Genomic DNA, 16,278 nt, shown 5'->3' with positions numbered 1-16,278 from the left:
CAGCCTGATACTACAGTTTAAATTTTTTAGCTCAGTTGCCTCTCATTTCTTAATTGTTGGTGAGATGTTTATATGCCTTGATTGGAGTTCCACCTGTGGTAAATTAAATTGTTTGGACATGATTAGGACTTACTGCAGAGCTCAGACAGGATTATTGAAAGGTACAGATCTGGGGAAGGCTAAAAAAGTTTTGGTACAGCTAGGACTATTCCAAGAGCTGTTCGGCCAAACTGCGCAGTCGGGGAGGTAAGGGCCATAGTAGACCATAAACCTGCTAGTCACTCTGAGCTCCAGAGATCCTGTGTGTAGATGGGACAAAGATCCAGAAGGACAACCATCACTGCGGCCCTCCACCAATCTGAATTTTATGGCACAGTGGTTAGATGGAAGCCTCTCTTTAATGCAAAACAGAGAAACACCTGAAGGTGATTCAGACTGTGAGGAACAAGATTCTCTGGTCTGATGAAACCAAGAGTGAACTGTTTGGCCTCAATTCTAAATGTTATGTCTGGAGGAATCCGGGCACCGCTCATCTCTTGCCTAACACAGTCCCAACAGTGAAGCATGGTGTTGGGTGTGTTTTTCAGCAGCAGGCACTGGGAGACTGGTCAGGATTGAGGGAAAGCTGAATAACGCAAAGTAGAGGGAGATCTTCAATGAAAACTTGTTCCACAGCACTTATGACCTCGGACCGGGTTGAAGGACTAACAGGGCTGGTTGAGTGGGCTAGATCCTCTCACTCCCTTTATAGGGAGTCCCTCTGCCCCGTTGGCCTTCAAAGCGGAGCAGGTAGGACGGTCTGTGTGGGAGGACCCCCTCACACACCCGCCATTGCCACCCGGGGTATGGAGAAAGGTGGCAGATTGCCTCTGGGGGAGGCCTGCCTACTCCCAACTCCTGCAGTCCGGCTCCTCTCTCGAGTACACGCACACAAAAAAATACACGAAAAAAAAAAAAAAAAAAGGTGAGTACAAGTGGGCATAAACTGCCTTATACTAGCTCTGAGCATAACTAATCTGAGGTAGCCAAGGGCCACAGAGGTAGTAAGGCGGCCATATTTAGGTCAAAAAGCAAACGTTTTACATGTTTGTGAATTTTGTAAGAGGTGGGGTAAGAAATCAGTAAGACTTTAAAGTTGTGGTGTCTTTATGTAGCTGCTGATGGGTTGAATCCAGACAGTATGTGCATCTTACAAATGTTTTTGTTTTTCTTTTCTTTAGATTAGTATTGTTGAGTTAGAGAAATTACAAAGGCAACATGAGCTGCTTCAGCTGAAGTCTTCCACTTTGCCAGATGATCCTCCATCAAGCAACAGTCGCCCTAAGGGCAATTTTGGTGCTCGCTACTCCACTGATGCTTCTCATGCACGTGTGCATCTTCCTCAAACCTCCATTCCCAATGGTTTAAGCCCAGAGCTCTCCACAAATGGTCATGCATTGCACTATGAGCTTTATCATTCAGGCCGCAGTGGTGGAAATAGGCCATGCTCAAAAGAGAATACTCCTTCCCACATGGATCATTCTGACATTGTCTTAAATACTCCAACACATTTATCACGACACAAGGGAGAGAGGACTGCTGGACAATCTCAACCAGACTACACCCGATACTCGCCTGCTAAAATAGCCATGAGGCGTCATCTGAATCAAGAGCCAACACCTAACTGCAGAAATGCAGACTTCAGTCACAGGTGATTTTATGAAACTTCACTATTTTATTTCGAGATTTTCAAGGAAAAAAAAAAATTGTCTTGAAGTGTGTTTATGCTTATTGGTGGTAGTGCTTTTAGGAGCAGAACTTGCTTATGTGGTTATTCATTACAGGTCGCATATCAACCTTTCCAAAAAACTAGGTTTTATCAGAGGTGCAAAACAAAAAAAAAAGTGGTAAATCGTTATGCATCATTGGCTCCTAAGGCTTTTGGAATGCTGCTATAATGTATTTGAAAGAAAAAAGATTGTATAACCTGATGTTCTGCATTAAATTAGATGTAAACCTATTATTAAAAAAAACACACACACATAATTCACAACATTTTAATCTCTTTAAAACACTGCTTCAGTCAAAATAATGCCTGTTGATCCTGCTATGAGGGTCCTTGATCCTGGTATGTGACAGCAGTTGCTCCCTGAGTTCCAATCCCTGTCCTGCATGGTTACAATTCCTGTCCAGCGGAGAGTAAAAGTTGCTGTTTCATCTTTGTCACCTTCAGGAACTCCGTTCTGATGAATGTCATGCAGTTGTCACTGGATGAATGTAGACACTAAGGGGTAGATTCAGGAACGAATTACGCCGGCGTATCCATAGATACGCCGCGTAATTCAAAAGCTGCGCCGGCGTATCTATTTTCTGTATTCAGAAAGCTAGATACGCCGACTGTAGCCTAAGATACGACTGGCATAAGTCTCTTACGCCGTCGTATCTTGGGGTGCATTCTGACGCTGGCCGCTAGGTGGCGTCCCCGTAGTTGTCAGCGTAGAGTATGCAAATTGCCTACTTACGCCGATTCACAAATGTACGCGCGCCCGGCGGTAGTTTTTTACGTCGTTTGCGTAAGTCGGTTTCGTCGTAAGGCTACTCCTGCTATTAGGAGGCGCAGCCAATGGTAAGTATGGACGTCGTTCCCGCGTCGCGATTTTCAAATTTTACGTCGTTTGCGTAAGTCGTCCGTGAATGGCGCTGGACGCCATTTACGTTCACGTCAAAGCCAATGACGTCCTTGCGACGTCATTTACCGCAATGCACGTCGGGAAAATTTAGGGACGGCGCATGCGCGGTACGTTCGGCGCGGGAACGCGCCTAATTTAAATGATCCACGCCCCCTACGGGATCATTTGAATTACGCGCGCTTACGCCAGACCCTTTTACGCTACGCCGCCGCAAAGATGATATGCTGCGCCACCGTATCAGTGCGTGCCCCTACCTGAATCTGGCCCCAAGTATCTACAATGAGGCTGGGGAAGATTTAAGCACTAAAATAGAAATTAGGATAAAAAAAAAGTGAAAGTAGCATTTCTTAATACTCCTACTAATAGACCATGGATTATTTGCAGGCTACCTTCAAGTAATTGCTGGCAAAAAAATTAAAACCTTGCTAGGGACGCACCTAGAGCCACCCATACATCCCCACCAACTGTGCCTCCAGTTTCTGGACCAATTATCCTCAGTGTGTACCGTGGGGCTAGGCTGTAATGATTGCGTCGGGCCCTGGATCCTGCGCTGGGTGTAGTACAACACATGTTGTTTTTAACTGCAAGGTGCTGTACAGGTCCAGGGCCCTTGTCCATCTGTATAGTTCCCAGTCACTGAAGACCCCTTTGCGGGGTATGCCCACAGTGATGGGTGAAATTTGGATGTCTAACAGGATTTCCCGGCCTACATTTTTTGAATTGCAAGCAACTGTGAAATGTCCTCTACTGTGGACACAATTACAGACCTATTGCACACTATCATTTGCCTAACAGCAAGTGACTGTGCACAGCTTAACCACTTAAGCCCCGGACCATTTTGTTGCTAAATGCCCAGGCCAGGTTTTGCGATTCGGCACTGCGTCGCTTTAACAGACAATTGCGCGGTCGTGCGACGTGGCTCCCAAACAAAATTGGCGTCCTTTTTTCCCCACAAATAGCTTTCTTTTGGTGGTATTTGATCACCTCTGCGGTTTTAATTTTTTGCGCTATAAACAAAAATAGAGCGACAATTTTGAAAAGATTTGAAGATTTCTTCTTGTACTATAATTCCTGATGAAGTTGGTAAGATCTGTTGCTTCTCTCCAACCAAGAAGACTATCTGCCATCAGTAAACCTCCAAGATGCCAATCTACACCTCCCCAGTCTTTTTTCCTCACAGCAATACTTTCTGTGTTTTGCTGGGAGAGATCAATACTGTCAGTTTGTAGCACATTCGGGCTCTCCTCTGCACCATGAGTTTTTGCACTACTACTACTTCTGAAGACCCAGAGTATGCATGTCACAGGTTACCTGGATGATATCATTTAAAAGACCGTTTAGTTCCTTCAAGCATTTAGCTGGATAATCAACCTTACACTGTCTGAAGTACCTGGGTCTAATCTTGTTCACAGCTCAGTCCAGAAACGCTTTCCTCTCTCAGGTCCTCCAGAGGACCTTTGTTAAAAATGACACCCCTCAGTTTGCTTCTGCCTGAGGCATCTGGGTTTGATGATGCCCTCCTTTTTGTGAGGCAGTTCCCTTTTCCCAGTTACGCTCCGGACCTCTTCAGTCTAGCATATGCAAAATAAGAAATCTCATTTCAACATCTCCAATTCAGCCCTTCCCACATGCCTGGAAAAATCGTGCCAACAGATGCTAGCCTCAAGGGCTAGGGCAAAATTTACAACTTCCCGTTTGTCTAGGGGACCTGTTGCCCACAAGAGTTGAAACTTCCCATCAACATTTTGGAGCTCAGTGGCATCATATTAATTCCACAGTACTGGACCTCCATTCTTCAAAGTCTACACACTGCTGGAGAAGAACACAAATTTATATGAGCTTACACGCTAAATTACAAATCTCCTCCTGCACTTTTACGAACTCATTCTACCTGTTTGGGCGTTTCCTGGGTTTACAGGCACTAGGCCGCTTTATTCTAGCTTTGTAGGGCTACCACCCAGTCCTCTGTTCATACCTTAATACATTTTTGGGCAGGTGGAAGGCTAATCCTCTTTGAATGTAGCTTTTGGCCACAAGGTTCTTGCAGCAGCACACTGAATTGATATGTTGACCCTTGTTCTTGTTGACACAGTTCTGTTTTGCCTAGTTGTTGCCCACCTTTCTAATTAATTTCCGGGAGATGTCCCAGGATCATTGAATACTCTGTCTTTGTCCTGTGCTGTACAATTAAGCGAAGAGGCATTTTAACTTTCCCGTACAGTGTAGGGCACAGGGTACCCTCCCTTCCTTTTTTTGATTACTCTGCATTGCTTGCAACACAACTGAGCACTCACGGAATTGGGTAGGGTAAAAGCCTACAAGTGTCCAGTCACTTGAAGTTATAAGCCTATAATCCAGGTTGTATGAATACTTTTGCTTGTGTCCTGTACCTACGCAAAGATATGGAATTGTTACCCCCCCTCGGATTCAAAAACCAGGTATTAGACTATAGCTGCCGTTAAAGATTCATCGAAAAGATTGCAAGTGAGATTAATTGTAGATTTTCTTTTGTTTTAGGTGTGAGGTGGTTAAGGAGAGCAGCTTTATGTCATCAAGTCCTGGTAATTTGAATGGTATCCAGTTAAGTCCTCGGGAATTGCATCCTACCGATGGAGGCCAAGCAACCGTTGAAAGGGGAGCTGACAAGGTGGGTGACTTCACGGCTAGAACTTTTCATTTACTCTCTCAAGAATGAAAATATGGCTTGTATGCACCTTCATTTTCTCATGCAGCATCCAAACCACAATCTGCTTGCCTTTTTTTCTTCTTTTTTTCGCTGGACCAAATTGAACAATGCACTAAGGATTCTGTATATTGAGGTTTTCCATTTATTTTTTAAATATTTTTAATGTTGACCTTCTGCAAACTTATTTTACTTTGAGCCTCAACATGTCTCTAATAAGCATTTCTTATTCAGGCTGAATACTTCTGTGTACACATGCGGTCAGGGTTTCTCTGCTATTATTATTATTATTATTAGTGTATTAAACATGATTTATATAGCCCCAGCTTTTTAGAAAATAAAGGGAGACAGTACAGTTATACAATTCAAGAGGGTTTAAAGGGCCATTACAATTAAAAAAAAAAATGGGTCAAGTGATACAAAAGCTTTGGAGAAGTCCTAGTAGGCGAGCTTGGGAGGAAGTGAGGGGGCTAAAGTTTGGGAGGTCTTGGGAGCAACAAATTGATCAGTTTGGGTGATTTTTTTTTAGATGAGGTTGGTAATATAGCTTGGGACAGAGTCTTGGATGGCTTTGATAGTTTTTAGAGGCATGTTCACTGGGCAAGCAGAAGCCAGTGGAGTGATTGGCATAGATGGGTGACAGTGTTACTTTAAGTAATTGTATATTTAAGAATTAATAACTCACATATATGATATATGGTTATAATAAGAGAGTTCTAATGTCCAGAGCAAAAGCTTTAACATAACACATTTATTAGAGCTTATACAAAGTCTAATCTAACACACAGAACCTATCTATAGTCTCAAAACTCAGATCGTAGGTTAAAATACATACATTTACATGAAGGAATACAGAGTATATTCCTCTAAAACCTTAGATTACCAGCATGGGCAGTTGCTACAAGTAATTATCACATGCCTATACCATAGTTACCCTTTTAAGACCCAGGTAGGCCAGCTCTCCATCAAGACATCCTTCCAACAAGTGATGGTTCCATAAAGTGGGCTCCATTAATCTGTGCTGTGGAGTATATCTTTCTAAGCTGACGTCCCATTGGTTGGCCTAGCTAGCATCACGATTGGAGGACTGACTACATAAGTCAGCCCCCTTTCATGCAAATCCTGATGACTATAATTTTCCCAAGGTTAACAGGGTGTGGCTATCTTGATTGAACATCCCAGCATGGGGTCCATCACATACGGTAGTTTAATTCACTGGCTCCACAATGTCTGTTAACAAACAATGAACTTTGCTATACGCTAAATGCCATGAATTGGCATGCTAAATGAACCATATACTCTGTACTCTGACTGAAATGTCTTCAGCTCTACTTAGAGAAATATATTCATTATTAGAATATATATATCTTTATATTCATACACAGACACAGCCATATATATATCTATACATACATATATACATATCCACATACATACATATATATATATATATATATATATATATATATATATATATATATATATATATATATATATATATATATATATATATATATACATACATACATACACATACCCACATATCTCTATTTAATCTAGATTACCCAAAAACCATATGGCAACAACAGTCACTGAATGGTTAAGGTTTACGAGTCTGGTAGCAGCAATCGATGATAGACAGAAGAGGGATAGCCTGTGTGTGTGTGTGTGTGTGTGTGTGTGTGTGTGTGTATATATGTGTGTATGTGTATATATATATATATATATATATATATATATATATATATATATATATATATATATATATTGTATATGCTGGCGTATAAGACTACCTTTTACACTTAAAAAAACTGGCCAAAAAGCAGGGGTCGTCTTATACGCCGGGTCAGCTGCTTGGATGCCTGCTGGATGTGCAGTAATACTGTATGTAGCTTCCAGGGCCATCTTTTCCATTGGGCACGCTGGGCAGTTGCCCGGGGGCCCCGCTTGCCTGGGGGGCCCCACCGGCTGCCCAGCAACCCCAGTAAAAAATTATGGAGAGTGATGGGTTAGAACTGCCCATGCCCAGTTCGCGGTAATCACAGAGAAGATCCGGTCCTCCACGAGTGCGGGGGGGTTGCTGATGTAAGGGGGGAGTGAATGCAAAAATGTAAGGGGGCACTGATATAAAGGTTCCCCCTCCTATATTAGTGACCCCCCTTACCTTAGTGTATTTAATCTAAGGAAAGTGGTCTCTGGTCACCAGAGTACCCCCCACATCAGAGTCTGCAGGATTCCCCCTTACAATGCAAGGGGGAACTCAGTCTGCGGACCCTGATGTAAGTGGGAAAGAGAAAGCAGTGGACTCTGATATAAGGTTGTCTCTGGTCACCATAGCCCCCCTCCACATCGGAGTTCTCCCCTTAGATCATGATCTGCAGCGTTCCCCTTTACATAAGAGTTCCCTTTCACTGTAAGGGGGAATCCTGCAGACTCTGATGTAAGAGGAAACTCTGTGCTGGCTGGGTTATAGTAACCTGACCTTCATGTCAATGAAGACATTTTTTTTTTTTTTACTTTTGTTTAACTTAAACACATTTCTAATAGCACTAGCTATATGTTTATAGTTTAAATACTGACATTTGCATTGTTGGGCACTGAAAACTGTAATTTTAGGTACTTTTTTTGCAGTGGCAGTAAAAAATGTGGTTCTGCCAGTAAATGTTATGATTTTTGTCAGTAAATTCTAGTGTGTGATTGTGTAGACAGGGCCCCAGTGCACTGTATTGCCCGGGGGTCTATAATGCTCTTAAGATGACACTGGTAGCTTCGGCTACATACAGTATATACCGCTTAGCCAATCTCGGTGAGCGGTGTATTCAAATGAATACAGAGCCTGCTCAGATTGGAGTAACCACCTCTGCCAATCCGAGCAGACTACATACAGTAGCCTGCTTGGATTGGCTTTGAGAGTCAGAGAGGTGTGGGCTGATGATGTTACAGTCTCTGCCAATCCAAGCAGGCTTTGTATTCATTAATAGAATACATCACATGGGTAGGTACAGAGCATGATGGGACTGTGAGGCCTATATAAATCCGAAGCAAGCCGGGCACACGTCATTGCAGCGAGAAGAGCCGGCCGGCGTGTCAACATCTGGAGAAGACGAGAAGAGAAGAAGATGACGTTACAGAAGAGCGGACTGACCGCCGCTATACTAGCGGCGGCCAGCCTTGAAGGAGAAGGAACCGGACAGCGGGAGGAAGAACCGGGGTGCGCCGAGTCAAGAGCGGAGAGCGGCGAATATAGAAGACCCCCCCAGAGCTGAGAAGACCCCCGGAGCGGAGAAGACGTCACAGAAGAGCTGAGAAGACCCCCGGAGCGGAGAAGACGTCGCAGAAGAGCGGTGAAGACCCCGGAGAGCAGGAGAAGACCCCCGGAAATCGGAAGAAGAAGCCTACCCTGGTAAAAGAGCTAAAGAAGACAGGGGAGGCCTCCGGAGCAGACTAATAAAATATTTTAATACCCTGTGTGGTTTATTTGTGTTTTTACCACTTTTCTTGCAGGTGAATGGGTAGGGGTACGATGTACCCCATACTCATTCACTTAGGGTGGGGGGCCGGTATCTGGGGGCCCCCTTATTAAAGGGGGCTCCCAGATTCCGATAAGCCTCCCGCCCGCATACCCCGACAACCAACGGCCAGGGTTGTCGGGAAGGGGCCCTGTCCTCATCAACATGGGGACAGGGTGCTCTGAGGTGGGGGGGCCGCAGTGCGCCCCCCCTGCCCCAGAGCACCCAACCCCCCCATGTTGAGGGCATGCAGCCTGGTACGGCTCAGGAGGGGGGGGGGGGTGCTCGCTCGTCCCCACTCCCTTCCTGGCTGGCCGGGTAGCGTGCTTTTGGATACGGGTCTGGTATGGATTGTAGGGGGACCCCGTACGCCGTTTTTTTCGGCGTAGGGGGGCTCTCCTTACAACCCATAACAGACTTAAGGGCCCGGTATGCTCCTGAGGGGGGAACCCATGCCGGATTTTTATTTAAAATCCGGCGGGGACTTCCCCCTCAGGATTCATAACAAACGCCGCACACGTGTAGAATTGGCGGGAATCCAAGTCGGATCTCCCGTCGCTTCTATGACGGCTCTGTCTCCATCGCGGCAAGCCAGCTCGGCGCTGGCTCCCGCGATGGGGCTCGTAGGTGGTCAATCTCGCCGAGAAAGGGAGCGAGATTGACACAATATCGCGTTCACCTACTGTAGTAGTAGTCATTCAAATTGACAGCGCTGAAATTCACAAATTGACCTGGATAGAAAGGGGGTGAAAGTGTCCTGTATTGAGATGGTAGCTGTACGTTTGGGGTCGTAGTCCTACTGCAGAATAAATTTGGGTCCAAACACACTCCTCCCTAGAAGTATCGCATGATGGATAAGTATCTGCCTGTATTTCTCAGCATTAAGGACACCATTGGTCCTGACCAAATCTCAACTCATTTGAGGAAATGTAGCCCCACACTTGCAAGGAACCTTTCCCCAATGCTTCACTGTTGCCTGCAGACACACATTGTTCCTCTCTCCAGCCCTTTGGGGAAACAAACTGCCTCCTGCTACAACCAGATATTTCTGATTTTCAGCTCATCAGTCCAGAGCACCTGCTTCCATTTTCCTGCACCCTGGTTCCTATGTTTTTGTACATAGTTGAGTTGCTTAAAGGGGTTGTAAACCCTGATGTTTTTTCACCGAATGCATCCTATGCGTTGAGGTAAAAAAATCTTCTGGCAGTGACCGCCCCCCTAGCCCCGCCCCCCTGTTTTACTCACCTGAGCCCTGAAATTTCCCTCAGTGTTGACGCGCTCTATCTCTGCCTAGGGTTCTTGGCTCCTCATTGGATCGATGGATAACAGCGCAGCCATTGGCTCCCGCTGCTGTCAATCAAATCCAATAACGCAGGCGTCAGGTGCGGGGCCGAGTCCTACATTTGGCATCTATACACGCCAAATGCTGGACTCTGGAGCCTACTCGCAAGGTAACCCCCGGGAGAGTGCTTCTCCTAGGGGGTTATACGATGCCACGAGAGCCGCCGAGGGACCCCAGAAGTTGAGGATTGGGGCCACGCTGTGCAAAACGAACTGCACAGTGGAGGCAAGTATAATATGTTGCTTAGTATCACAAAGTGATTGTAAGCCTTTTGTTTTTTTAAAGTCTTGTTTTGTTTTTTTCTATAAAAATAACAAAAATGTCATACATGCCTGCTCTGTGCAGTGGTTTTGCACGGAGCAGCCCAGGTTCTCCTTTTGTCGCATCTCTGGCCGTCGTTTCCGTCCCCTGCCTTCTGTTGAGTACCCACACAGCAAGCAGCTTTCTATGGGGACACGGGGGGCACCCGTGCTGGGCCGCAGCTGTCCATTCAGACACGGAGCCATGGTTCGTCCCTGCCTCCCCTCGCTCTCGCGCTCTCTCTGTCGCGATTGGCTAACTGACCTTGACAACAGCGGGAGCCACTGGCACCACTGCTGTGTCTCAGCCAATCAGGAGGGAGAGTCCCGGGCGGCCGAGGCACTTGTGCACATCGCTGGATTGAGATGGTGTTCAGGTAAGCATTAGGAGGGCTAAGGTGGGGCTACTGCACGTTTCAACGTCTGGCTTTCTTTATCGTACATCACGGGACACAGAGCTGCATAGCCATTACATGTGGGTTATAGAGTCTACCTTCAGGTGATGGACACTGGTGTAATCAATTAAACAGGAAGTTCCCTCCCTATATAACCCCTCCCCTACTGGGAGTACCTCAGTTTTTTTCATCAGTGTCTAAGGTGTTGGTCACGAGTTAACATGTGCTCTTAGGAGCTCCACTGGAGGGATCCATGCTGGATGTAAAAAGCCTCCATAAATCCGGATCTGTCCAAGGTGCTTCATAGCCAAAGTGGACGGTACCCGGGCCTCGGTACGAAGAACGAGGTTTAGCCTATAATGCCTCTCTGCGGAGGGCTGGATCCTGGGTTCCAGAACTTTGTGCCTTCTAAGGACCAAATGTTTTTCATGCTGCCAGGGTGCTATATAGGTCCAGGGGTGTGGTGTTCCTGCCATGGACCCCGGTCCCTGAAGGTCTAGGACTATACCCACGGTGAAGGGGGAAGATTGGGCCTCTTGCTTGGCAATACCCTGCAGCGTGGAAAGGTAAGAGAGGGACCTACGGGACTTGGTTCGACAGTAGGTCTTCTGTAGGGGACTATGGGTCTCGCCTATATTATGTTTTTATGCATGGGCAATGTAAACCACGATGTCTTCTGAGACGGGATGGCTCAGGGCACCCATATACCTCCCCTAGCCGGCATGTAGCCTGGGCCACTATGTCTGTTCAGACAGGATGGCTGTAGTACCCATATATCTCCCCTTGAAGGGGCTGGTACATAAAAAAAAAAAAAATGCCCTTAATCCTATGCAAAGCATTGTCTTCCATGAGTAGCTGCAAGTCTTATCTGTTTTTCCACTACTATGGGCAGTAAAAGACATGCCTGATATTTTCGCTTACCATGCTTTCCAAAGACGGAAGCTTAGGTGTTAGCTGGTCTATTGTGCGTCCCACTTCCTCAGCTTCAGGCTCTACCATGTCGCACGTGCTCACCGCCTCAGTGCAGTCGCAGAGAGGGCTCTTCAAAAAGGCTCAGACGTCAGAGCTCTGTAAAGCTAGGGGGACACAAACGCAAGCACCTTGTGTGAGTTGGATACAGATTCATCTAAGACGCCTACTCCGCATCTAGCTGTGCAGATTAGCAGGCATTGTTGCTGCCAGACTAAGTTCAGCTGTTGATGCACCTGGGTTAAGCTCCTCTGCTTTTAGCTTAGGACTTTGGTCTCCCCATTGAAAAAGGTCAGGGGTAGGAATATAAAAAGGAATCGCCACCTGAACCTGGTGGCCCCTTATTCTCCCCTGTAGAGACAGCTCACAGATTGAGCCATCAGACCTGTCAGGCAATCAATGCAGCCTCCCCCAACATTGCAGCCACTCTGCATGTGTTTTGTTTTTTGCATCACATTTGTTGTTCTACAAGAGGTTAACTGCTATGTTCGCAGCATCCTCACAAGAAGCAAAAAAAAAAAAAAGCAGGGTGTCCCCCTTTTCCTGCTTTAATCCTTAAACAAAGGGATTAGAAGAGCTGGGGATGAAGGTTCACTGTCAGAGGACAGGAGACAGGAGCTGCAGCCTAACGAGGAGAAGCTATCAAAAGCCCTACAGGTTCTGATTGCACCTGCAGTCTTTTCAGAGATTCATGATGCATATAACTTCCCTCTGCCTACTTGGCCAAAGCCTCTATCTTCTCCTTAGAGTGTAAAGAGGTTTTCTTATAGGTGTCTAGTAAGACCTCCATATGGTCCTCAGCCTGGTGTCGGCTTCAGGCTAACCAAATGCACATCTGAGGGATGCACAGTTGCTGGTACACATTGCTAACGTCTCTTAATTGAGGAAACACACATCTACAGAGGATAACTTCCTCTTTACCAATCCGCATGTTGCATAAGATACATGAGTTTGGAATGCATGTGGGATAAAAACAAGTAACAGAGCATGTTTTATTGTGGATTGCATAAGGATACATGTTTCTGTCTGTATGGTGTTGCATGTTTGTTAGAGTTGCATAGAAATGCTTGAGTACATAAAGATGCTAGTTACCTGATCACTCAAGTCCTGGATTACCCAAGGATATTTGGTCACACAGAGAGACTTGTTTCCACAGAAAGGCCTAAAATCGCATAAAGACGTTTGTATGTATAAAAATGCTGGATCACACATGGTTACCTGATCACCCAAATCCTTGATTACCCAAGGATGTTTGGTCACACAGAAGTGGTTTGTTTCCACAGAAATGCCTAAAATCGCATAAAGTTGCTTGGATGCAAAAAAGATGCTGGATCACACATGGTTACCTGATCATCCGCGTCCTGGATTACCCAAGGATATTTGGTCACACAGAGAGGCTTGTTTCCACAGAAGTGCCTAAGTTCGCATAAAGATGCTTGTATGCATAAAAATGCTGGAATCACACATGATTACTTGATCACCCAAGTCCTTGATTCCCCAAGGATATTTGGTCGCACAAAGAGGCTTGTTTCCACAGAAATGCCTAGAATCGCATAAAGAGGCTTGAAGGCATAAAAATGCTGAATCACACATGATTACCCGATCACCCAAGTCCTTGATTACTCAAGGATATTTTGGTCGCACAGAGAGGCTTGTTTCTACAAGAATGCCTAAAGATCGCTTGAATGCAAAAAGAAGCTGGATCACACATTGTTGTCGGATCAACAGCGTCCTTGATTACCCAAGGATACTTGATCACATAGAGAGGCTTGTTTCACAGAAATGCCTAAAGTCACATTAAGATGCTTGAGTGCATAAGGATGCTGGATCGCACAGGGGTGCTTGGTCACACAAGAGTCCTTGGTCACACAAGGGTTCTTGTCCGCACAGTAGTGCTTAAAATGCATAAGATGTTGATCGCATGGAAGATGCTGAATCGCATAAGGATGCATGATTACTTTAAAGTTGCACATGGCGGCCTAATTAAGCAATACAGGATTCCTTGTGTTTGCATAGAAATACGTGTCTGCATGGGTTCAGGTTGCACATTGTTGCAGAACATGTTTATAGCGCATGCTTGCAAGATGCTTGTTCCAGAGCACACATGCTATATGCATGTTTTGCTTAAAACATATTTATATGAATTCATGCTTCCAGGAACACACGCTGCCATGTACACACACTTCCATTGAGGCATATGGCTTTAACACTTGCCACATACACACATGGGGAGCCAGTTGCATATGTGTTTATTTACTTGGGTCTGCAGAGGTTGTCTGCGTTTCGCAGGGGAACAGCACTATCTCCAGTTGGTGGTCTTGCCCTTTTGGGTTAGCCTCCGTGCCTGGGTTGTCAGGGTGCTAGGGCCCGCCTCTAGCAGGTCTGTAGGCCCAGGGTATAGCAGCAATGGCATACCGAAGCAAACTCCTGCTGATGGGTCAGTCAGTAGCATGGCTGGACCTAAGGGTGTCCAGCATGGTCAAGTATCTGGAACTCTAAAGATACATTCTTTCATTTGACAAGAAGCTGGGTATGTTTGGCACAGTCCAAAAAGGGGAGTTTTTTGGCCTCGGACAAGACCATCGCTATAAGAAAACTGGTCTATGTGGTCACGGCAAGGAACAGTTCCTTACTTTTGGCCTTTTGATTAAGGCACTAGGGAAGATGCTGGCTTCATTCAAGACCGTTCCCTATACTAACTTTTATTCAGGGCTGTTATAAACAGTATTTTGTCGGCCTAGAAAGAGTGGATCTTGACCTAGCATTATCCAAAGAACTCTGTCCCAGAGATATGCTGGAATTCCTCTTGGTGATTCTTAGCTAAAAGGGTTTGCCAGGTCAGGAAGAGACCATGGCCCAGGGGAAGTAGTCAAGCTCCAAGGGAGCCTTATCTGTCAGCTAGAGCTACCGATGGAGCATCTGGCTTAGGGGCCTGAACGTTCCGGTGGCAGGTTGGTTCTGTCAGAGTACAATCAGACTATACCATACTGGTGATTTACTTAATTTACCAAGGAGGAGCTTGTGCCTTGCCTATTGACATTCGTCATTTCATGAAATGCAGAATTGGCAGGCGATTCGCTGGAGCCGTCAACAAGTGTCTCCGGGAGAATGACCTCTACACCCCGACTGTTTTCCTGACCAAATGTCACAGAAATAGTACCCTGTACATAAGATGTATTGGCGTCCAGGCTCAACAAGAGATTGAACAGCTTGGGGTCAAGGATAAAGGATCCACCCGCATGCGGGGCAGATGTGTTTGTAATCTGGGGGGACCAGTTGTCACTGGTTGTGTCTCTCCCCCCAGTGCCGCGACTTTTGTGGCTTCTATGCAACATTAGAGGAGAACGGAAGCTGGCCTGATTACTCCGGCATAACCCTGACGACCTCTCGGTGCAGGAACAGTAAGGGTGGTAGTAGAGGACCCACAGTCCCTTACATCTTGTCCAGGCCTACTTTGCAGGGGGTATTACATCCTGCCTTGCAACAGGTGAATTAATGGTCTGGCTATTATAGCCCACATTCTCGAGGATCGGGGCTTTCAGAATCAGCGGCAATTCCCTTGATTCATACAAGAGAGCTGGCCTCCAGGACCAGATATCCTACGGTCTGGAAGGCCCATGTTCCTGGTGTGAAACCAGATGGTGGCATCCGTGGAAGTTTGTCAAAGGTAAAATTCCTGCCTTCCTACATTTGGAAAGGAGACGGAGCTAGCCTTAAGTTATATCAAGGATCCGATCTCGGCCTTGCTTCCAAAGGTCGCTTACTTCACACTCTTTGGTCCGGGCTGTTATACAAGGGGTGACGTGCATAAGTCCACTAGTTGGGTCGCCCTTGTGCTCGGATGATTGGCTCTAGTTTTGTCGGCTTACAGGGTCAGCTCCTTGGGCCGATGCACCATATTTCTCTTCATCCTTTAACAAGGAATTGGTGTTCTTGGTTGTGGTAGCCTCCAAGAGAGTTTCAGTATTGGCAACTTTCTTGGTATAGAGCCATACTCAATTATTCTTACAAGTAGAGTGATTTTCATCCTCACCCAACCTTTTTTACCAGAAGGATCTAGTATTCATTTGAATCTAGATATTCTTACCTTCCCTTTTTTCAAAACCTTGTTTCACGGAAGGAAAAGTTATTGCTTTTCTCTCAATTGAGATGAGAGCAGTTAAATACCGATCTGAAGGTTTCAGATATAGAAAGCTGACGTTTTTATTGGGCTGCCAGAAGACCCTAGATGGGCAGGCAGTGTTCAGGTCAGCTATTAAAATGGTTACACTCTCTCTCTCGTTGGAGTAAGAAGGGTTTAGGCATATCTGAAGCGGCTGCTCGGATACGGAAAACTGATGTTGTTGCGCTACCAGGAGGCCCCAGGAAAGGGCAGGCAGCATCTAAAATCAACTGTTTTTAAGGTTGATTCA

General features: G+C 45.8%; 1 protein-coding gene across 3 annotated transcripts in view; it reads left to right on the top strand.

The window, feature by feature from the left end:
• The window catches only part of DOT1L (DOT1 like histone lysine methyltransferase), a 240,690-nt gene that overhangs the window by 185,285 nt on the left and 39,127 nt on the right, over nt 1-16,278 (top strand). For all 3 annotated transcript variants that reach the window (XM_040323288.1, XM_040323279.1, XM_040323296.1), the window contains 2 exons: nt 1,221-1,690; nt 5,187-5,316. In XM_040323288.1, the coding sequence (XP_040179222.1) occupies nt 1,221-1,690; nt 5,187-5,316 (600 nt within the window). The remainder of the gene's footprint in view (nt 1-1,220; nt 1,691-5,186; nt 5,317-16,278) is intronic.

This window comes from Rana temporaria, chromosome 1 (genome assembly GCF_905171775.1).
Source record: "Rana temporaria chromosome 1, aRanTem1.1, whole genome shotgun sequence".
In the NCBI taxonomy this organism is placed as follows: Eukaryota; Metazoa; Chordata; class Amphibia; order Anura; family Ranidae; genus Rana; species Rana temporaria.
Note: the sequence above shows the minus strand (reverse complement) of the source record. Positions and strands in the feature narration are given on the sequence as shown.